Here is a 23,510-nt window from a genome sequence, read left to right on the forward strand (position 1 = left end):
CAAATGCTGATTTGTCATCCTCTTAATCTTTACTGTCTATAAGGGTAAATCAATCAGTCACACCTCTTACGGGCACTAACTATGTTCAAAGAAGAGAAAAGCAAGAGGCAGCACCCTCCCAGCCGCAGTGCTATCAAACATCGGTTGGCAAGTAACATGATAATGCTCCCATAACTGTAGCAGTAATCTTTCATTCCCAGTTTATATCCACTTATTACCAAAGATTTTGAAAAAAAAAAACAACATAATTTTACATCTTTGATTGGTTTCTCTGTTGTCCACAACTGATCTCAGTACTTTCAAGAACAGAGAATATCCCATTTTTTACTTTAATGCCAGCTGATGTATGAATTGTGATATGTTGAATATTAACCAAAGGATTCGTATCAGTGCCGTTATATACATAACTTACGGCTGCACTCCTCCTATGATACTTTGCAGACGCCACTCCATAATTCTTTTTCACAGGAGACACTTTCTTTTGAGTTGTCACAGTAGAAAAATGAAGGCTCCTTTCTTGTGGTTGTGCATGTGCGTGGTCATCATGATTCATCACAACGCCAATTCAGGTTTTTGACGTCGACTGCTCTTGGCAGCCAACAACTACGTGATTAGTGGGGGCTAATTGTCCCACTCCTGGCCCGCATATGTTTGTGCCCTTCATGTTTACGGGGCCGTCTTACTGCTACAGTTAAGACATTCCCTCTGTGCCATATTGGGACTGTCAGTGACGCTAATGGCCTCAGGAGAATACAGCCACCCCAAATCAGCAAAGTAGCTTAACAATCCATGAAATGTGGTCTCCCTGCTCGGAGGGGGTCGCGAAAGAGGGTGGTGAGAAGAAAAACAATTAGCACAGAGATTGAAAGAGCAGTAACAAGTTGACCCTTAATTCCATTCTTCTGCCATATGGTGGCCGCTCTCTGAAACCCCCTTCTGCCTAATTAGCGACCCACGTACAGTTTAGAGTTAACAGATCTCGCAAAACAGATTGCCTCTCGTCTCTTTCATACGTATGACATAGCGAGTGGCCACCAAAAAAAAAAAAAATAATATACAAATATGCTCGATATCATCTATACTCAGCATGCACATGGGCGGTACCATGTTTTTAATTTGATGAAACTAACAAAGACACTAAAGGACACTGATGCCTGGTCTGTCCACAGATCGAATTCTATCATGTCTCTAATCCTTATTAAGTCACTCTTGATCTTAAGAGGCCAACTTAGTATTAAAAACAGAAGGTTTTTTGTTGGTCTAAACTGGTGTATAAAAGGATCAGTGACCGCGGGACGTCCACTTCATGGCCGGGTCATTCCACTCAGAGCCTGTGCTGTCTGAAACTGAAACCGCTTTAGATTTCCCCAGAGCCTCCAATAGTTGCCATTGTCCACGTACATAAAAGTAATACGTGTGTAATTTATTTCATATTGCGCAGCTTAATCGCAATATGCACTCACTTGCCAAAACATTAGGTACACTAGTAAAAAACGAAAGCATTCTAATGCAACGTTCCTGCACTAAATTGTTCATTTTATGGAAAACCCAGGTCAGTACATGGAAAATATAGTTTGTGGTGCTGTTAAACTGGACTGATATAAAGACAACAATGTTTCTGTTATTTAGCCTAGGCCTCTGGCTAAAACGGGGTTGCCAAAATAGCAGAAACGTGTCAGTACAATGCAATACAATTCAATAGTTGTACAAACCACAGCCTCCAAAATGAAAACACACTTCAATCAACAGTTCTCTCACTTAGTTTAAATAAATGCTGAATAACCTTCATATATATTTGAATACCTTTCTATTCTCTAGTGCACCCAATGCACCCTAACTTAACGTGTTTTCTTTACTCACCCGTTTAGTATTTCCTGTTGCGTCTGATATTCTTTGTGGCCTGCATCATTATTATTATAATTTAATTTTAATTAACTGTATTTCCCTCATGTTTGTATGTTTTTTCTGCTGCATTTATTTGCAGGCCTCCCTGTTTTGTCCTCAGTTAAATGTGATCTGTTACGTTCACTGTTTGACTGGCGTTGTGTTTTATGAGGCTGTTCTTACAGTTACTGGCTGCAGCTAGTGAATGGACATGTCACAATGGAAATATTAAACCGGGTCACATTAAACAGAAAGGTCAGATTATATATTATATGAATGTCAGTGTGTTTGCAGTTACGCTGCACTTTGATTTCAGTACATATTTGCACTCTAAACCCATATCTTGGGGCTGAAATGCATATTTGCACTGACCTAAGCAGAGCTCAGTATGATAATCTGAGACAAACCAGATTACGTAACACAGGTGTCATTCACATGCGTTTTGTTCTTCATTTTCTTCTGTGAGTTGACAGGAAATTCACACCTCTTTTAGTAGAAAACTGACTGGTTGGACGTTTCTGGCAATTTCAGTCAAGATTGCTCATAATACATATGCATTTTTAATATATATGCCACCTAAGTGAGCATGTAAATGGAGATTTCCATGACCCTGAAAGTTCCTACATCTGTTTGTGTTGAAGTGCTGCTTTCAGGTTTTGTCTGCCAGGAATAACTGTCGTGTTTCCTTCACTTTCCAGCCCTGCGATTGTCGTGCAGATACAGCTCAATCTTTAGCAGCATGCTGCCATGAGCCAGCTGGGTGATTATGTATTTAGTGGAAACTTTAATGATGACGAAGCCATGGACTGATTGGAGACACGTCACCGATAAAACCCTGGCTCAGTTGCTTGTCAGATCAAATAGATCAGCTGTTCATTACTTTAACCCTTAAATGCACGGGAAATTTTTTTGCAGGAGTAAGGTCGCCGTTACCTTTCTGTGCTGCGTTCGCGCCCGATGCCTTTTCGCTCTAGTCTGCTGCAGTGCCCAGACCACTGAAGGCATGTGCACTGCAGCAGACACACATGTGCTGGACATTATTTTACTGTCCTTCAGAGGATGCCCTTGAACGCTAGTTGACAAATCTATGCACCAGTCTAAGCAGCTTTTTGATATAATCTCTTTGAATGTCAGCTATTGTCAAAGAGTGAGATTAACTTTTAAAGTGGCTGCCGTTCTCTTTATGCTCAGAGAGTTGCCTTAGAAGAAGAAGAAGGTTGCTAAAGTATACTCTATCTAATGACGTATTTTTGTTTTTGTATTTCAACCATGGCCTTTCAATACAAAATCCTAATCAGAATCAGAATACTGTGTTAATCCTTACAGGAAATTATTTGAAATAATACAAGTTTAAAACATTGGTAAACCAAATGGCATGGAGATTGGACACTACAACAGTTTTTTGTGTGCATCTGAAATATAAAATGAACTATCCCCGGAATGTAAGAAATACTCCATCCATTCAGATAATCATATTTCTGCCTGGTAACACCGCACTCAGCACGTCCGCTTGATTCCAAGTGGCTGCAGAGAGCGCTAAACCAAGCTTGCTTTGTTAAGCTTTGTTATGTTCAGTTCAGCATTTCTTGTGGTCCCTTCCAAGTCAGATGAAGTAGAGGGATTGAGGCGTCAGCACAATGGCCACCAAGGATTGCCCCGCCTTGCCATCTGCTGCCATTACTGTAATCCACACAATGGGGAAAACCAGTTGTCTCAGTCCACATCGGAGACGTGTCAGCTCAACTCGACAGGTGACTTAACATCACAGACAGTTATTATGAAATCCATGTTAATCCTGACACAAAAAATAAAGGGGCAAATTTAAATAAGAAACTCTGATTCTTTGTCAGAGATTCGAGCGAATGTTCAACTATATAGTCTGTAAAGTTATGGGTGTGATGTTATCTAATCAGACGATTTTGTTCTGTCGTGGCTTGTGATACTTTCATTAAATACTAAAAACAAACCCAGTATGCCCCATACCCCTACTGTGTATGACATACTTGTTTAATAATGAAAGTTGGCAATATGATAAAGGTAACACAGTTTAAGAATTTAAAAGCATTGTTAGTGATCACAACAGGTCACAAAAGAGCAAACAACAAACCACAGTCTTTAAATGTTTTTATTTTTAATGCTTAACACAGTCTGACCATTATGGAAGAGTATTAGAGCCACCCATGAAAAACAAAAATAGAGAAAGTAGATTTTTTGTTTTTTTCCATCATGCACTTCGAGTGTTCCCTGGTTGGTCTCCAGAGGGAGACAGAAACCTTTTTGCTTTTTCATGAAAGTGTGACGACAGAAAATAGAGCTGATCTGAGTTGAGTAAAGGAGTTGGATATGCTGTGTGGGTGAGATCTGAAGATTGGCTTAGGCAGTGCACTGCACCGGGCCTTGTCACTTCAATATGTTATTTAATGGATTGTGTTTTTTGGCCTTGGTGTTTGCAGGAAATTTTACTAACAGCATTTTTTTTTTATCCTTGCTCAATGGAGACCAATGAACAAAATGTTTTCTTTAAAACGTATTATATTGTGAAGATATTGTTAAGTTGCAGGTGTCTTCACAAACAATCCTCCACTTTTTAGGTTTTAGATCCTGATCAACTCCTCTTGCACTTGTTGATAAGGATGTGTTCACCAAGGTTGTGAATTTAGACCAACTCAGCCAGCCAGTAATGCAGTCCCCTCATTTTATTGTGGCATCACAATAAAATGTTTTCAAAATGTCTTTGGTGTCTGAACACCCTTGGAGCCTTGGTTAGTGGAAGGGTCTCTTAAGTCCGAGTCTTCCAAAGGAATCTTTTGAACAGAATATCGTCAAGGCTCAAGGTAGCTAGTTATTTCTTTCTTTCTTCCTTCCTAATAGAAGTAATGATCTTCTTTGTTGTTGCTGTCGAGGCACCACCAATCCTTAGAATGGACACTTGTGTACTTTTCTTGAAACAGATCTTCTCAAATCCTTCTTCATTCAAACAAACATGAACCTTTTCATACTAAATTGATTTATTTTTAGTTTTTCTGTCATTTTCCTGGCCAATATTTGTTAATATGGCTCTAAATGTGTCTTATTATCTTTCATATAGTTTTGATTATACTGGGACTCTGGCATATTTTTTACTCAGAATAACTGGCAAAAAAACAATAAAACAAAACAAATAAAAACCCACCATGATTTTATTACATTTCAGTGCAAAAGTGCAACTACAGCATACTGACAGTGTTCATGTTCATATTAATTCTTCTTGATTTTGCAACCACTAAATAAAATGTAACATTACGTTACATTGATATATGCAGCATATTCTGAATAAAAAATAAAACAAAAATCATCATTCACAGTCATTACAAAAATGAAAAAAGCAAAAGGTAGATTATCATACACATCCCTGAGAAAACAATGTGTAGATACACTTCACTGAAAACTGAAAACCGATTTTGAATTTGAAAGACTTAACACCATCTTAGAAACACCACACGGCAACTGTGAGCCGTCAACCCAACCGGATTCTTCAGATACCTTGGTACTCGTACTTGCAGTGGCCGACAAAAAGAGGCTCAGCCCGGATGCCACGCCTGAACAGAAAGTGAAGCCCAGGCATCAGTATATAGTGGTCACACATCATGAGTGACAGACAGTATTGTTAAAAGGTCTGACTAGACTCGGTTAGGTACCTCAGGAGCTGGCATCGGAAGTCTTGCAATCGAGGAAACGCATCTTTCACACTGGTGGTCTGCTTCTCATCACTCCACAGTCTCTCTGCAGCAGCACTTGCCCTTGGCCTGGAATTTGTGATGCAGAGAGAGGTTGCTTTGAATAACTGACTGTTGCTGTCCTTATTAATTATGATTTACAATGTGAGCATTTCAGAGGTCTTTCTAATCTCGTACCAAAGACGTGGACTGAGGTTGGTGGCATCTACGTACTCCCCCCACATGCAGACTTCACCTCCAATCACCAGCTTCTTCTGTTCCTCAGTACCTGAGAGGGCATGGGGACAAGATTTGTGTTTAAAACATCACAAGATACAATTCAAGATTGGCTGTAATGTGTTCACCACCACAAATTCACCACACCACTTCAAGTCAAAACTGAGCAAATCAGCGTTTTCACCCATGTCTCTAAGTGGGATGCTCCACCAGTAGCTCCCATCACCAGATAAGAAACATTACTGCATATAACTGAGCTGAGTTATAACAGGTTGTGATATGAGAGGACCATGCACACACCAGAAAAGTTCTGCGGCTGCACTGTGTAGTAGTTGCGCCAGTCCTGACCATAGGAAATGTGGTTGATGTACCAAGGGGCGGCCAGCAGGACCCTCTTCCCAGCTTGGGTGATCTTACTGAGCTCCTCCTGATACTTAGCTGGGACACCCTTCCAGATGTGCAGCACTGTGTCCTTAGGAATCTGAGCAGAGTGACAAACACTACCGTGTTGGACTTCTGAGTATTTGTACAAGTTAAGTTATTTACTGTGAGAATTAGATATTTCAGAAATAGGTCATGTACTGTATGTAAAGCATCCTTGATGAGCTTTTGTAAAGTCATGGTTTGCAGAATTTCATTCCCTCAGATTTACTCATCTTGGTGACATAGTACCGCATGATTGAAATGACTGCTAATAGCTAGTCTGGGAAGTCCACATGTGGCTGAGGAGTGGACCACAATCGGGCCATTGTTAGAGATGAGCAAGAGCATTTTTACAATCTGGGAAAGCACTGAGCTCAGTGTGCACAGAAAGCGATAAGAACTGAAAGTTGTTTTTTTTCAAGTTTTCATTCATTCCTTCATAATAGAAATATCAACATGTATGACAACAAGCTACAGTAAGTCCTGAAGTGTATTAATATTTAAGTCATCTGCACCATCTTAAAGACAAAGCATAACTTGCTAACTACTTCCAATAAACAAAGGGCAATTAAGCCACACAACCGGAAACACTACCAGCTGGTGTAGCAAGGATCACACTTCCTGAAGCCAACAGAGTAACACCATCGCCATCTGGTGGTAATGCTACAAAGCCCAACGACACAGCAACACAGCAATTGGTTCAAGTTCAACCGGGCACAGCACACAGTTTTTGTTTTCTAACCCTTGAAGGCGAGGGGCCACACAGTGTAGTAGCGGGCCCAGTTGTGCGTGGGTCCTGGCAGGTCCAAATACCACGGAGAGGCCAGAATCACCTTGAGCCCTGCTTTGGCCACCCTGCGCACTTCACACAGGTAACAGCCCTCTTTCCACACCTCCACCACTGACAGAGAACTGCGCTGCAACACAAGTCCTATAGACTATCAGACTCGTATAGACTAGTTGCGTTATGCGTTAGCGTGGTGCTATCAGACAACACTGTGGGTTTGTGCAAACCACTAACTCTGCTGAGGGTAAAATGAAACAGTCAAATACAAAATGCATGTGACATTATACATAGTGTGGACTACTAACTAACTAACTAACAGCTTAGTGTTTAGATGAAGGATGGAAGAGAACTAATTTTCTCCTTAAAACTATTTTAAAAACTTGGTTTCTTTGCCATTTTTTAATCATACATCAAACTTTACACAGTCCTCGACATTTCTTTAGATCAGGAGTCTTCAACGTTTTTGAGGCCAAGGATCCCAAACTGATGGAGAGATTAACCCCCTACCTACTATATGTGTTCTATATTAAACTAGTGCTATTTATAAATATACATTATTAATATTATTATTATCATTTTGCATTCAATATTAAGCTATCCCTTATCCCTTTACTGAAATGTGTTGGATTCATGTTAATGTGTAATTAAAGAAATTTAAATATGTGGGGATAAATTAAAAAAAATATATATGTATGTAAAAATGTCCCATCAACCAAAGATTCACGACCCCCCTGCAGCACCTCCGCAGACCTCCTAAGGGTCACGGACCCCCTGTTGAAGACCTATGCTTTACATGTCTTTAGAAACTTAAACTTCACTGGTGTAGCTTGAACACATCTCGTGCTGCAATGAAACAAAAAATGTCAAAATCTCAAAGAGTTCAAATTACGAAAACGTAAATAGGCTTATCTATACAAATAAATGTCATGCACTTGCACAGGAACATTTCTAATCATAACCCATGAATTTATGCTTACACACAAAAAGAAAGAAGACATTTCACAGAACATGCTGTACGTGTTGTCTGTTGGCGTGTACTTACTCTTTCATGGTAGTCAAAAACATCCTGCCACACAATAGACGTCTTGTTGAGAGCCGAAGTGATGTTCACAATGCTGGAATTACATTAATACATTAATGTGTTGAGTTATCAATTTCTGAGCCTTTCTTGTTCCTGTTTACGACAACCTACCTCTCCATGTAGAACGCTTCCAGTTTGGTGAAGTCTACTCCAAATCCCATCTTACGCATGAACGCTTGGATATCGGGGTTGGATCTCCTACGGAAACGAGCAGCGACAGGTTTTTACCTTTGTCATTGTGCTGATTGTGTAAGCACATTGTTCAGAGGCTTAAACTTATTTAGTTGAAATATTACTTTGAAAGGTTTTATATAGATTTCTCATCCCCTTATTTCATTATTGTATCCTATTGTTGTATTGTATTGTATTGTATTGTAATGCATTGTGTTGCTTTCTATTCAAAACAGCAGAACTAGTCATAGTCACTTACAAAACAAGAAAATCCAGTTGAGATGATTAATTGTCACATGTCAACCTACCAGCAGGTAAAGTCAACCTCGTCCCCTCCTAAATGGATGTAGGAATCAGGAAACAACGAGGTCACTTCCTTGAACAGGGTCGTCATGAACGCGTAGGTGGAAGGCAGTATTGGATTAACGGGACCAAAGGTTCCCGATGGGGTGCCCCCTCGGTAGCAGGGAGTCAACAGGTCAGGCTTCCCTAAAAGAAACGGTGATGAAAATTTAGTTCCCCATTTAAGATAAGAGAAAGTAATTTATCACATAGTCGGGAAATTCTGTCCGTTGAGTGCAGATCCTGCTAATGTACCCATTTTTTTACAGATAAGCAGTGAGTCAAGCTTTGGCAAATATAATATTACCTTTTATAGTCATGAATAACTGTAAGTTCTGCAAGTTACTTTTGTTGAACCAAACCTGGCATTCTGCCACATACTTTAAGATCAAAATGCTAAAATGAATTGGGGTGAAATAGTTTATTGATGAATGCTGGATTTTACCTTTTCCCCACGACTGGGTGTGGCCTGGTGAATCAAACTCAGGAAGGACTCTTATTCCCCGCATCCTGGCGTGTGAGATCACTCTCCTCACATCTGACTGTGTGTAGATGTGAGTCATCGGATGGAAAGCCCCCTGAACCAGAGCCAGAAGCCAATATCAGGGTGGATGGTACTTTTCAGACTTTTCCTACCTCATGACTCCACAAGCAGTAGACCTACTAGTTAAAAACTCTGGACACATAACGACCAACTGTATCTCATAAAATGCTGATAACACTAGAAATATTAGGGAAACTATAATAAATCTGCAGAGTCACCATGGATACATATTACGCAAATCATACTCCACAGCTCTGTTCACATACCTTACTGGAAAGGTCTGGAAAGGTTCTGCTCTGGTATGGGAAGGAAGGGTCATCCACAATGTGCCAGTGAAACACATTGAATTTACTGTAGGCCATTGCATCCTAACGAGAAACATGTGTAAATACCAGAGAACAAGTATGACCTATGAAACAGAAAGCTGGAGTTTAGTGATCATTACCAGAGTTTTTAAAATGGCCCCCACTGGTAAATAGTGACGCGAGGTGTCCAACAAAATCCCTCTGAACTGAAACCGGGGGAAGTCTTCGATCTCAGTCTTATTGACAAAATACTAAAGGAAGAAAAATGTCAGAAAAAAACAACAACAACAACAAGAACTCATTAATCAAACACCAACTCCAGATGTTCATACAGTAATTACTTCAGAAAGCATCTTGAGTTTGAGCGTTTGAGAAAAATCTTACTCACTGTGCCATAATCACCCTGATACACCAACTGACTGAAGGATTCCAGGCCTGTGTTTAGTCGGGGGATATATAAAATAATCAGCAAGCAGCATTTATATGTACACACATCAGAGTGTAACACTGAGAGCAGTTATCAGCTATGTGGCAGAACAAGAAAACCATGTCAAGCTTTCGACACTAGAGTCAGGTGGCGGTTAACATGCTGCGCTTTTCTTCACATGCGCTTTTCAAAAGCGTTGGGTAACAATCACCTCTAAGAGCCCCCCACACAGTATCTGCCTTCAGAGATGCCTGTCCAGCAGAGACACTCAGACTGTCTGGAAAACAAACAGCAGAAAGTTAGATAATGCACGAAGCCCTGCCTACTTAAAACACAACATTACTCACTCTAACCCATGGTTCCCTGTGTGGCTATACTTACATCTCTCAGATGAGTCCTCGTTTGGGTAACTCTCACAGTCACCGTGGTCAACTGAGACTGTGACGATAAATGGTTTATCCACACTGAATCGCAGCACACCATCTGCTGCTGGGCATAAAAGTTGAATAGTTACTGAAGTAGCTGGTCGTTTTTCAACATGAAAACGTATGAATATTAAATGTATTATTCTACTAGTATTGGTATTTCTGAAAACACAAACACGAAGCTGTGTTACTGTGGTCCATTGTCACTGTGGGCTTTTGAAGTTGGTGGGCCTATAGGATGGCTGATTGATGAACTGCTGTCTCTACAAAGCCCATTGATCCATTTTAAATGGCAGCATGACAAACAGAGCATTCAAAACAAAACCACAGCGAGCGCTTTGCTCTCCATTTATGGGCATTTATAGTACTGACAGATTATCTGCTCCTACGACCACAGTAGAGTCTATGAAGTCAAGTTTTGACAAGTCAATTGGTACAACTTCCCGTACAAGTATCTGTACAACTATGTCCTGGTCCGACTTAACTACGAATGGTCCTTTTTAGATGTGAAATGTTTTTGGTTTTTACCGTGACTTGTACTTCACAGTACAAGTGCAGTACTTACAAGGAAAAATAAGAGAAAAGTATCTCTTGAACGCCTCGTCCAGCACAGAGCAGCCCTCCTGTGTGGCTGACTGTCTTCCGTAGCCGAAGTAGAAAGTCCGGGGATTCAGTGGGTATCGCTCCGTCGAGGAGGTGAAACTTTGCGGCAGTGGCCACACTCCCTCCGCCGTGTGCAGGCCAAGTTGGAGGATAATTAATAGTAGCAAATTGTGATTTAGACGAGCGTGTCGCCCAGAACTTACTGTTAAAACGAGCTCCATGCCGGCCACTGTAGTAGCGACGATAGCTTGTTTGTGTGTGTCAGGTGCTAACGAGCAACCAGTCACATGACTGGGGCCACTTCTTTGTGTCATTTTTATTTATTTTATGTTTTGTTTTTCATTTATGTAATGGTTATCTGCTAATTATTTCTTTACTGATTCATTTGAATTTGTGTTACTATTATTGTTGTTACTATTATTATTATAATAATTATTATTGTTATTATTATTATTGTTGTAGTTATTATAGTAAAATTTGAAGTCAATTGTAGGCTACATGCAGTATGCATCCATTTTTAGAATTTTTATAGTGTTTAACAAAACTACTACGCCTGAGTTAGGTCAGGCATTTGAAGCAAAAATAAAAGGGGCAATAATTTTTTTTTAATTAGCTTAGATGCTAACTTGCCTACACGTTTTACAGACTCAAAGCATTTGGCAGTTGGCCTTAATTTTATGAAGGGGAAGTAGTCTGCTTTAGTGACTTGCCGGTAACGTTTGGCACAAATTTATTTAACACGTTGGGTTATCATTTGCAACATTTTTAAAACATTTATAAACCTTTGTTGACTGCGTCTTTTACACGTCTGAAACGTCCAGGTGAAAAGAAAAGTTTTTTGTTATAATATTTTTTATCTTCATGCTCAGTAGTCCGTCTGACGTAAGGCCGTCGTCAGTTGGTGACGCTGAGTCTCTTTGTTGGCTTAGCAGCGGCGACGTTTTGTTGTTATTTTCGCTGCAGCTGAAAAACAGGCTCGGATAATTTTGGCTTTCGTATTGTTCCGCAATCAGCATTTCACACACTCTAGACCTCTCGGTTTGTGTGTCACGGGCTGATAATCACCCTAGGAATGGACTCAGACGAGGGTTATAACTATGATTACGACGACGAGGAGGAAGAATGTAGCGAGGACAGCAACGAAGAGGAGCCCGAGGACGACACCCTGGAGCTCGGAGAGGTGGAGTTGGTCGATCCCGTGGTGGCCGGTGGGGAGCGAGACGAGTGCAGCGAGACTGGCGGAGGGGGCCACGGCCCTGGCGAGGAAGAGGAGGAGGACTACCGCTTCGAGGTTTTGACTGCCGAGCAGATCCTCCAGCATATGGTGGAGTGTATCAGGGAGGTCAACGAGGTCATCCAGGTAGGTATTCTGGTATGTCAGCGTCAGGAAAGACCGGGGTCCAGGCTTGTGGGAAGCATAAACAGGCCATGGACGTTAGCTCAACTGTTAGCATTGTAGGAGTAGTTTACTTGCTGGAAGTTGACAGTTCACAACAGTCATAAGATCAGTGTTGGACCAAAACAGATTAATGTAGAAATAGCTCTCTTCTGCTGTGCACAATTTGAAACGAATGTATGGACAACGTGTGCTCTGTACATTGAGATATCAATTTCATTAGGAGTTTTGTTCCAGGAAGTAGTCTAATCCAAGTTGAGAAGTTGGCAGTACCGTCTGCTAAGCTAACGTTAGCTCGCTAAGCTAACCACCTAGCCAACTGAAACCGTTAGCTCACCTTAACGCCTCTGGTTCTAGAATTAGATATGACATTAAGATCCAGCACTAGCTGGACGATAGTCGGACTATTTTAACCCATCCACCAAAACATGACATGACAAATATGATAAAATTAACGATAATCTTATTTTAATGTTGGACCAAAGGCTTGGCCATCGAGTTGGTTAGCAAATTTTCATCCTATTTCAGTTACGTTAATGTTAACAAGCATTTAAATGATCCCCAACAAAGTCGGGATAGATCACATGGAGATGTTGAAATTGGCACGGTTTGTTGTAGATTACATTTATCCGGGGAAACACGGCGTAGCTCTTCGTCTTAACCTAACGTTAACTTGGGCCTCCATTTCCTTTCACGTAGCTTCACTTGGGCATAGATTAAAATGGAAAGTGGTCTTGATAGACCTGCAGCTTCGGGCTTTTGAGAAAGGGCGTTGTATTTTTGTGAAACATCATTGCACTGTTTCACCGTAAACATGCCTTAAAACGGGAATTGATCAAATTTCACCAAGTTATTCCTGTACAGCCGCATGGCAGTTGTTTCTACAGCAGAAGCAACATGGGGATTGTTCTAAAAATAGTATTTAGGTATAGCCACTTAATTTTACGGTTTTTATAGCCCCTACTAGTATATGTTCAAAGTGAATTTATACATGTTTTCTAACCTAAAGTTTTGAATGTAGAGTACATTATAGTAGAATAGTTGCCTTCACTTGAATGTACTTTTCTTGTAAATGTCTCCACATGTCAGGAGTGATGGTTTTGCCTGGCCTCTGAAGATGCTTCAGGGTAATGTTGCAACTGACTGGTGCCTTTTTTTCATGTAGCGACTTCTTATCCTGTCAAAAACAGAACAGGTTAAGCTTGCATGAAGTTTACGCATCGTATTACTGAGAGACATTTCTTTTGTCGCACATTGATATCAGTGAGTATAGATCAAATACCAATCAGTATAACTCTCCCCGCCAACTTCAGAATTAATATGCCACTAAATCAGGACCTATCTAGAACTTAACAGTATAACCTCTGTGAAGTTAAAATGTACGGCATGGCTTGTGTAGAGTTTGTTATTTTTAACTGGTGTTACCTTATAAACAGAAAATATGGTAAATCTACCGTCTTTAGTCTTGTTTCATTGATAGCTGTGCCATGATTTGTTCTTTTGAGGAATATCCTGTTTTAACTGTATGATTTAACACAGGAACCATTATACCAAGTATTATTTAAGCCACATCACTGAAAGTTGTATTATTTGATTATTGCGCCGCTATTGACCTAGGGATTCCTTTTTATAAATCACAGTGAAAGGAGTAAAATAATAATTGATTGTGTCAACAAGTTACATGCAGACATTTCCCTTATCTAATCTTGTACTAGCTGAGGACAACCCAAAGTTCCTGCCTTAAACAGTGGTATAATGGCACTGACCTATATTGTACTATCTACTGTATCTACAGCACACTGCTGGTTCGCCATCATACCTTTTTCAAAATGGGTTACAACGTATGCTTGCACTTTAGCATGTTTCTGAAACTGATGCATGACTCAGGTTTTCTAGATATCATGGTGCATGCATTAAATGCCTGCGGCTAACACTTTCAGTTTTCACTCTGCTCATTAAACGTCTAATGGCTAAAAGACATTTTGAGTGAAAGTCATCGTTGTTAATCTACAAAATCACACCCGTTCCTTGTCCCCTCTGTGACCAGCATGTCAGAGTGCCCCAATGAGACCAGGGAGTGTCAACCAATCATAAGTGTTTCTCCAGTTTCACTGTGTGTCTCTCCCAATTAGCCAGTTCCCAGTGGTATTTAACCACACAACATGATGACGGCAACGAACATTTAAGCAACACTCCAGTGGCAACTGTGTGATGTTGTAGCTGGCGATGCTTGGCCATTGTATAGCTTTCTCACTCTTGGTGTGAACATAGAATTCATTCATATCAATGTGGTGACTTCAGCAACCACAGGAAAGGACCTAAATCATACTTTACTATTTGTACATAAACCTATTCTGCTTTTTTATCTAGTGTTGTTTTGTTAGCAGTTTAGAGGCAGGGTACATTTATATGATTTGTTTTTTTTTTATGTTATATTGTTGTATCAATTAAAAGAAAACTGGGAACATCCTGTTACATTTCATTAGCCATCTTTTCTTATGACGCCAATACCAGTGCAATATTTTTTAATAGCTAATAATGAAGCTTCAGAGCTGCTGTCACACAAAACGCTTAAATTCTGTAAATTGCACCTGTCACTTTCAGTTTTCTTCCTTTAGCTTAAACTAATGCCACATAGCTGATAGGTCTCAATTACATTCAAGATACTAAGTGTTGCTCATCTGTGTTACTCTTGACCCATTTGTCTTTATGGCACACTGCTTAGATTTGTACAGTTATGTACTATCAACCCATGATAGTTTAGGCCGATGTATTTCATTAAATTGTATCAACATTTTTGCTTGTGAAAAGGCTGCAGTCTTGGCAAAACAAATGGAAATGTACTGTCCCCTTAGCTGTCTACTCTGTGGACATTAAAAAAAAAACTCAAACTAATTTTTAGTGTAATTCAATTCCATTGTACAGCCCTGCTGTGAATACAACCTTTTGTGAATAATTTCCTTTTCAGTTGATGTCAGACATGGGTTCATTTAAATTTGTGGTAGTGTGGTTTTTCAGGTAGTTTTTGTTAGCGCTCAGTAAATGATACTGAATCTGCGGCTATTTTGAGATGGTTCTGTTTTAATTGGCAATTTTGGTCATTTGTTAATCTGAAACCACAAACTAGGAGTCAAAGATATATTTTATTTAAAGAGATTTCAAGTTATAAATTGTTATAGTTAACACTGACTAGTACTTAATTGTAAAACTCAGATTTATTTCTGACCAACAATTTCTTCATCCTTTAGAATCCTGCAACAATAACACGCATCCTTCTCAGTCACTTCAACTGGGATAAAGAAAAGCTCATGGAAAGGTAATAATGTTCAACTATTCTCTTTATTTGAATTGAGCCAATTGGTTTGTTTGCTTTTTTTTTTTTTACACTGATTGTTTCACACTCCCTTTTTGTTTTTGTTTATTCAAACAGGTATTTTGATGGTAATCTGGACAAGCTTTTCTCCGAGTGTCATGTCATTAACCCAAGCAAGAAGCCTCGGATCCGTCCTCCAATCAACACTAGATCATCGGCACAGGACATGCCATGCCAGATCTGCTATCTGAACTTCCCCAACTCAGTGAGTCACATAATAACTGTTGCATTGTTCTGTTCCAGTTGAATGTGGGTTCAGTGAAGATGTTGATAGGGATTTTGTTATAATTGTCCAGTACAGCAGTGCTGCCTTGCCTCAATAACAATATAGCGATTATAGACACATTTTATCTTGTACAATTTGAAGAAGGTCCTAACTGATGCGTTGATTAAATCCATAATGTGTAGGTTGCTTTTTTCAGACTGTACGAACAGTATGGAGAGAAAAGGTAGAGTTTATATATTCTCATAACTGCTATAACTAAAGGTATAACCCTCCAAAGACTGTGAAGGTGAATTAAGCGAGGTTAATGAAAGGCCCGTAATTTAATGTCAGTTCAAAGGTTCAGCTATATTTTTAAGATACCAGAAATAAAGCAGTAGTTGAGCACACAAAATTATCAGGTATTAATTATCTGTGAGTATCAGTTGTTTTGTTAAAAAAAATCTTCCTTTTTCCTGAGAATGGCTTCCCTCTGAAAGTCATGGCTGGTCACCAAAGAATGTAAATAATAAATATTTCATTCATGATTCCAATTGAGACAAGTTGCTTCTCTCTTTCAGTACTTTACAGGCCTGGAGTGTGGACACAAGTTCTGCATGCAGTGCTGGGGAGATTACCTGACCACCAAAATCATAGAAGAAGGAATGGGACAGGTACCTACTATCCATTTATTCACTGATTATAGTTAAAGCTGCCCTCAGACAGCAAGTGGCAACATCTATATTTTCTATTTTGAATCTGCGGTAGCACGTCACATAACTACACCCAGCAGCTTGCAGTTTCCTCCAGTCCTGGCCCTCCATCCAGATACTCCAGAAAGCTCCCATTAAATGAGCTTCTGGGTCGTTTCCCCCCTGTAGCTTCTGTGGTTGCCATGAGCACACAGCAGGCCGTGGGAGCGAGTTGAAAAAGTTGAACTATGATGAGCTCTTGTTTAAATAGAAGTGGACGTAGCATCTGGGACGTAAAGGTGAAGCCAATGCGGAAGTGCTGTAAACCTGCTGTCTTTTTAATAACCAACGGGGGACAGCTCCACTGGTGGCAAAAAGAAGTCAGACTGTATAGAAGTCTATGAAAAAAGGACCCTACTTCAGCTGTCCTGCCCAAATCAAGACATTTCCCAACTGAAATTCATGCAAATGGCAACCACTCTGTGTCTGGAGTATTTTAATAACTGTCTGACCGATAATTTGCCTCCTGTGTTGTCTTTTCAGACGATTTCTTGTCCTGCTCATAGTTGTGACATTTTGGTTGATGACAACACAGTCATGTGAGTATCCACTCGTGCATATGTTTGTTTCATGTTACACATTGGTCTGCAATAATCGGCATATGTGGCAATAGATGTGACTGATCCATCTTGGCAAGGAAAGTGTCAGATGTTTGTAACAATGTATAAGGTTCACTTCTGGAAGGCGTTCTTTTTTTCACAACACTGGTACATCTCCAGTGTTATGATCTGTTTGATCTTGAAGTTGGTTCGAGCTCTTTAGAAATTCAAAAGAAATAACTCAGTAAGCATGGACACTAATCTCTTGTAACAGCTCTTAAGCTGACAGTAATTGTCTTAACCTACATTCTGATGCCAGCTAGCAAGAGACCTAACAGTGGCAACGTGTCCCCCTCTTACTATTTAATTTCAGCATGTGTGTTATCTCTTAGTTGGTGGCTCTCACAGAATCTGTTGGATTTGTGTTGATGAAGCGCTTAAATAGTTACGTTAGTGAACACATTGATATAAACACTATAATGTTTTCTTATATATTATGCCTCAGTCAGCTACTCAAGAAAACTTTGTCTTTCTTGCGTTGTTCATTGGGAGGTATGCACTGACTAGGAAGTCACCCATTTTGTGTAATGAAGGCTAATGAATGATTTGGTTTTCTCCATAGGCGCCTCATTACAGATTCCAGAGTGAAGTTGAAGTACCAGCATTTAATTACAAATAGTTTTGTAGAGGTAAGATTAGAGATGATTTCTTCTTAGTAGTGTTTGAAATGGAAATAAAGACATTGCACTATAATGTGTGGTGCTACGTTATCTTGCATGATTCATTGTACTAACTAAAAAAATGTATTTCATTGCTCCTTTAAGTGCAATCGACTGTTAAAGTGGTGCCCTGCACCAGACTGCCATCACGTCGTCAAAGTCCAGTACCCAGATGCCAAGCCAGTGAGGTGCAAGTGTGGCCGTCAGTTCTGGTGAGAGAGCTCGGTTATACTGCTGCAAACTGACGGCAAATGTTGACTGTAAAGACAGATAATAGGATTTCATGTGAGTTGGGTTTGAAATGGCTCCTGTCGTTGCAGCTTCAACTGTGGAGAGAATTGGCATGACCCAGTCAAGTGCAAGGTATGATGAGAGTTGTTTTATCACCTTCCAGATACATGAAGCTTTGCATTTAGGCTCTAAAGTACAATTCTGTGAAGATTAACATCTGTTGTCAACGCGGTTCTTTTAATGTAGTGGCTGAGAAAATGGATTAAGAAATGTGATGATGACAGTGAAACCTCCAACTGGATTGCAGCGAATACCAAGGTATGGAATCAGTTAGTTTTTCCAGCTTTTTAGACTTTGTGTATTATGAGATAAATAATACAAAGGTCACATGTTTAATCTGTGGAACTGCTGATACATTTTATTGCATATTTGCATGTTAATTGTAGATCAGGATACATTGACCCAATAAAAGCTGTTCTGTTTTGAATGATATTATACTGACCTCAGGCCATCCTGCCTTTAATCTGTCTCCTGCCTCTTCTTTATGGTCATTCTTATTGGCTTTGATCATAGTATATCACATTATACAACAAATACTCTCCTTCCCTTGGCAGGAGTGTCCAAAATGCCATGTGACCATTGAGAAAGACGGTGGCTGCAATCATATGGTTTGTCGGAACCAGAACTGCAAAGCAGAGTTCTGCTGGGTCTGTCTGGGTCCGTGGGAACCTCATGGCTCAGCCTGGTAAGAAGCAACAGTTCACTCCTCACGTCCACACGATCCGCTCGTCTCATGTTTCAGCTTTGCTCTGACTCACTGTTTCACTGAAAGTATTTCAGGATCAACTGATCTTCAGTAATCACAGTTGATTTGTGTAGTTTCGTTGAATGTTTGCTCTGTGGGTGTATTTGAATGTGTCAGTCCTTAATGCCTTTTACCCCAACTCTGACTCATTTCAAATGTAAGTATACCAGGTCTCACACCAAAGCCTTTGTCTCTCATTTTGATTCATTTTTGTCACGCTTCATTATAAAATTAAAGCTTTGGCTACTGCTCACTATCCTGATGATCGACACTTAAGAATGTGTAAATGAAAACCTCTACGTAATCATGTGGCGCAACAGGGCAGATTCATCATACCCTGCCCCTCCTCAGGAGTTATGTTGAACAGTTGTTTACCCAAAGTCTGTGGCAAATGAAACGTAGCATTACGAAACTGATATTAGGTCAGCTGGCAGTCACAGTATACTGACATTTATACACACTCCAGTGAGACAAAAAAAAAAACAACACATGATGCTTAAAGTTTTTGGAGCCAGGCCACGCAGCCTTTTCCTGTGAACATTGCAGTTTACAGTCAGTTCTGATGGTATGTTGGAACGTACTTCCACCAGTCTTATTTGAAAACATTGTTGGTGTTTTTTAACATTTCAGGTACAACTGCAATCGCTACAACGAGGATGATGCCAAGGCAGCCAGAGATGCCCAAGAGGTAATTCACCGAATTGACATCTTCACAATGTTTGCATGTCGCTTTATATTTCTGGAAATAACACATGATGGCGCAGTATTTATTTTTGCCCACTTCTTGGTCAAGATGCCACAGTCGCTGGAGGTGCCGGGATTTACATATTAAGAACAATGACTCAAACAAATGCAAGTTCCATTTAGCATTCTTAAAGAAGTAGTAAAATATTTGATTAGAACCCCCCCCCCCTCGACAAACATAGATGACAATTTAGACGGGTCAGTACATGTTGCTGCTGATCCACTGAACCCGGAGATGTACATTCTGCTCCAAGCAGAGGTGAGTGGGCTCAATTTAAAGCCAGGTCCATTGTCTGTGTGCAGCGCTCCAGGGCAGCCTTGCAGAGGTACCTGTTCTACTGCAACCGCTACATGAACCACATGCAGAGTCTGCGCTTTGAGCACAAGCTCTATGCTCAGGTCAAGCAGAAGATGGAGGAGATGCAGCAGCACAACATGTCCTGGATTGAGGTGCAGTTTCTGAAGAAGGCTGTGGATGTGCTGTGCCAGTGCCGCTCCACACTCATGTTCACCTACGTCTTTGCCTTCTACCTCAAGAAGAACAACCAGTCCATTATTTTTGAGGTATGATTTAAGAGACTTTTTGGAAATAATAATAGTTATTATTATTACAAATACATTCGCAAAACAGATTGAAGTCCAGGCTTTATTGAGCCTGTGCACGATGTTGTTGTTTGTTACTCACGGCAAAGTGACATTTCTGTACTACCTGCTGACTACTACGTCACTAAAACTGGGGACACACTAGACAACTTTTACATCTTTACAAATTTGGAAAAGACGTGGTGGACAAACTAACAGACTGGCTTCAGCAGGTTTTTGAAACGACTGAAACACTGGGGATCACAGACTACGTGATTTGTCAAACGAACTAAAACCAAAAGAACACATCAAACACTGGCGGTATATGCACTGAAACCAGCATTATTTAAGCACTCGTACCACAACTCTCCTCCATTTCTGTGGTCCAGGTCGACTTTGTCGCATCTCTCCCGCTTTCGCTGTGTTGTGTTGATATTGCCACTACTTCCCGTCGTCTTCTGATGCTGTTTCCTCTGTCCCACCCTCTCTTTTCCATCGGCTGTTGGCAGCAGTTGTTTGCAGTTGGGTCAGTAATCGGTTCATACTACAGAGTTGGTTCCAGATTCAGCACCAAAACATGTTTATTTGACTTTGACAGAGGTCAGGTCGTGTCTGTCCTCCTCACACCTACAGATTTATTTTGCCAACTACCCACGGTGACAGTCCCCAACTAGTGCAGACTTTGGGTAAAATCTGGCAAAAAATCTTGCGGCGTGTCCTCAGCTTTAGGTATTTCTGTTCAGATTGTGGGTTGTGTGAATGGAAACCAAAAAAAAAAAAAAAAAAAAAGCCTTGAATGCTAGTTCATCTCTGAAGCTCCTCAGTGGGTAGGTACCCGTGGGGAGTCTCCACAGTTACAAGCACCTTTAGTCGCTCTTGATTTTTGATTGAAGGGACTGGAATTAAATTATCCCATCCTTCTTCTGGACTGAGCTTTGCTTTAGGCAGGATTTTCAATAGATTAAAGGCCAAGATCGCGGGTGAGTAATTTCTTTTTCTTTTAATCTATGCTGTGGCACTGAGTAATTTTGGTCATCTTGTCTTTGTTCAACAGAACAACCAGGCAGACCTGGAAAATGCCACTGAGGTGCTGTCAGGCTACCTAGAGCGGGACATCTCCCAGGATTCCTTGCAGGACATCAAGCAGAAAGTACAAGATAAGTACAGGTTGGTGAAAGAATTCTAATGCTCTCTCCCACGCTTAAGTTTGAGTGTTCTTGGACCCTAAAAAAATGTTTTGTGTGTGTGTGTGTGTGTAGATACTGTGAGAGCAGGCGAAGAGTGCTGCTACAGCACGTGCATGAAGGCTATGAGAAGGACCTGTGGGAGTACATTGAGGATTGAGGACACGTCCCAATGCAACGGACTCTTGAGTATCTTGACAAACTAGAGCGCTGATGCAATTTAACAGGGCAGCACGGGCCTTCTGCCGCCTCTCCTTTGGCAAACCAACCACTTTTGCATCATTTTTCCTGGATTTGTTTAACAAAATCTTCAAAGTAAATTATATTTAAATAAAAGGTAGAGTAATAAAAAGAAAGTGTACTACAGTATTGTTAGCAACAGAGTGGAGTCTTGAGAAAGCAGAAAATCCATCTTAAGCAAATACATCCTTCTGGCTTTTATTGTAATACCTCCCCTGAACTATCTTATTTTCCTCTGTTTTTTGCTTGTGAATCTTATCCGTTTTGATTTTTGACTTTTGTTTTTCCCATTAGTGTGCAAATGTTTTCAACACAGCTTTAATTGTCCTGGCCGTGTCTGCAATATGTGGTGAGATCCTTGTCTGGGTGGCTGAATGCTCATAAGCTGATTGCAAAGGGGCAAAGACATTTCAGGGGGGAAAAGAAGAAAAAAAAAAACATAAAAAAGAACAAAATAGCAAGTCTGTATTTTTCAATTTGTAAATAGTCCATATGCATGGGAGTTAAAAGAGCAAGAGTGGCACGTGTTTGCATAATTTTGAAATTTTTAAATATTTATTCTTCACCAACATTGAAAAAGGTGTACTTTTGCCACGCAGATCGAGTCCGTTCTCTCCCTCCTTAGACTGTGGGAGTTGTTTGGCAATAAAGTATTCGTCCTATCATCCCCTGTCTCTTCAGAGCAGTGCACAAGTTACAGCTTATCAGTAACTCTAAATGGGGACTGATAGAAAGAATCTCTCTTAGTTGCCAAGCAATCAGATAAAGGACTCAGTGGAAGTGCACTATTGGGATAGAAAACCAAGAGCAGAGAACGTTTTCCAGGTCGAGGTAAGGTAGAACGCACCGGCCCTGTGTCCCTCTATGCTAACCTTTTGCTGTACCCTCTTAGTTGTTTTTAGAGGTGTTTAACATTTAAGAACATTACTAATTATTTGCAAGAGCCAAACTGAGTGACATTCACTCTTCTTTTTTTTTTTTTTTTTTTTTTCTTGTTTTCCTCTCTTTCCTGACGTGGCTTGGGGTAGCCCTCTTAAAGCTCAGCTTGCACCTTGGGAATTGAATGAGGGTAATAGAATGTACTGACAGCACAGCTTCGCAGTGCTGCTAATTGGGCTCGATCACTGTCAAACAGGGTCTGGCATTTGCATCACTCTTGCAGGGAACGATTGGACGGCATGAGGCCGACAGTGGCAGCGCCTCTTTGAAGAGATCTCTTGCCTCGCAGCGAGACCGAAACATTGCTTTAAACCAAGCTGCGCAGATGGACTTGCGTGATCCTTAAGCAGACGAGGAATATAGGGCAAACTTCTAAAGGTTATAGGAGTGTTGTTGTTTTTTTTTTTCTTTTCTTGTTCTTTTTTTTTTTTTTTTTTTTTTTTTTTAACGCTGTTATGCTTTTGCATTAAAGACTGTATTTTTCGCACACGGGTTGAGGTTTCAACATTGAAATGTCAGTACCCCGCCAGGTTTTTGCATTGTTCTGTGTGGTGGTTGCTCTGGATGTCAAGCTCTCTGCTTGTGAATGCTCGTTCATGTCTCTCGAGACGTGGTGGTCTTCACGGGATTGGCTGGTGGGGGACGTGATTATACAGGCACTATTGCAAGTCAGAAGATGACACCAAAGTGTCAGCCATCATTAAAACACATCCTTTGCCCCAATTTCAGATCTTTGGGGAATTCTCTCCCAAATGCTTCTTCTGTGTTAAAACTTATTATTTTATCCTAGCAAATTATAAACTGTATTGTTTATTTGAATAAATGTCATAAGAAATCTCATTTTTGGGAGTACTGTGTGAGTCATTAGAGTAGGTCCAGT

At 40.4% G+C, this 23,510-nt stretch overlaps 2 protein-coding genes across 5 annotated transcripts; one reads left to right on the forward strand and one right to left on the reverse strand.

Moving 5' to 3' along the window:
• Positions 1 to 5,045: 5,045 nt before the first annotated feature.
• On the reverse strand, positions 5,046 to 11,214 carry hexa (hexosaminidase A (alpha polypeptide)). Of its 4 annotated transcripts, none has more exons than XM_047597255.1 (14): positions 10,887 to 11,213; positions 10,278 to 10,385; positions 10,108 to 10,173; positions 9,858 to 9,904; positions 9,610 to 9,720; positions 9,431 to 9,532; positions 9,066 to 9,198; positions 8,587 to 8,767; positions 8,219 to 8,305; positions 8,069 to 8,141; positions 6,982 to 7,156; positions 5,778 to 5,868; positions 5,562 to 5,669; positions 5,046 to 5,462 (listed from the first exon to the last, which is right to left on the reverse strand). In XM_047597255.1, exons 1-14 carry the CDS (start codon positions 11,143 to 11,145, stop codon positions 5,399 to 5,401), a joined length of 1,605 nt encoding a protein of 534 aa, XP_047453211.1. In that variant the 5' UTR covers positions 11,146 to 11,213; the 3' UTR covers positions 5,046 to 5,398. The 4 variants fall into 4 exon arrangements, with proteins under 4 accessions (XP_047453211.1, XP_047453210.1, XP_047453209.1 ...); XM_047597254.1 differs by lacking the exon at positions 6,982 to 7,156 and adding an exon at positions 6,117 to 6,297 and having other exon boundaries at positions 10,278 to 10,382; positions 10,887 to 11,211; XM_047597253.1 differs by lacking the exon at positions 6,982 to 7,156 and adding an exon at positions 6,117 to 6,297 and having other exon boundaries at positions 10,887 to 11,211.
• A 433-nt stretch (positions 11,215 to 11,647) lies between these two features.
• Positions 11,648 to 23,470, forward strand: arih1 (ariadne ubiquitin-conjugating enzyme E2 binding protein homolog 1 (Drosophila)). Its single transcript, XM_047597257.1, has 14 exons — positions 11,648 to 12,284; positions 15,569 to 15,636; positions 15,751 to 15,898; positions 16,477 to 16,569; positions 17,131 to 17,186; positions 17,809 to 17,875; positions 18,011 to 18,117; positions 18,226 to 18,268; positions 18,383 to 18,454; positions 18,751 to 18,881; positions 19,572 to 19,629; positions 19,989 to 20,249; positions 21,322 to 21,434; positions 21,527 to 23,470. Exons 1-14 carry the CDS (start codon positions 11,997 to 11,999, stop codon positions 21,609 to 21,611), a joined length of 1,590 nt encoding a protein of 529 aa, XP_047453213.1. The 5' UTR covers positions 11,648 to 11,996; the 3' UTR covers positions 21,612 to 23,470.
• Positions 23,471 to 23,510: the final 40 nt, after the last annotated feature.

Source organism: Mugil cephalus, chromosome 10, assembly GCF_022458985.1.
Source record: "Mugil cephalus isolate CIBA_MC_2020 chromosome 10, CIBA_Mcephalus_1.1, whole genome shotgun sequence".
NCBI classification, from domain to species: domain Eukaryota; kingdom Metazoa; phylum Chordata; class Actinopteri; order Mugiliformes; family Mugilidae; genus Mugil; species Mugil cephalus.

Bases quoted from the DNA above. Each gene is read 5' to 3' on its own strand.
- hexa (XM_047597253.1), bottom strand. From the start codon at position 11,145: ATGGAGCTCGTTTTAACAGTAAGTTCTGGGCGACACGCTCGTCTAAAT. The intron at 10,174-10,277 runs GTAAGTATAGCC...TTTGTTTTCCAG, and splicing joins CGAGGACTCATCTGAGAGAT to ACAGTCTGAGTGTCTCTGCT. The intron at 9,905-10,107 runs GTGATTGTTACC...GACTAAACACAG, and splicing joins TGTGTGGGGGGCTCTTAGAG to GCCTGGAATCCTTCAGTCAG.
- arih1 (XM_047597257.1), top strand. From the start codon at position 11,997: ATGGACTCAGACGAGGGTTATAACTATGATTACGACGACGAGGAGGAA. The intron at 12,285-15,568 runs GTAGGTATTCTG...TTCATCCTTTAG, and splicing joins AGGTCAACGAGGTCATCCAG to AATCCTGCAACAATAACACG. The intron at 17,876-18,010 runs GTAAGATTAGAG...TGCTCCTTTAAG, and splicing joins TTACAAATAGTTTTGTAGAG to TGCAATCGACTGTTAAAGTG.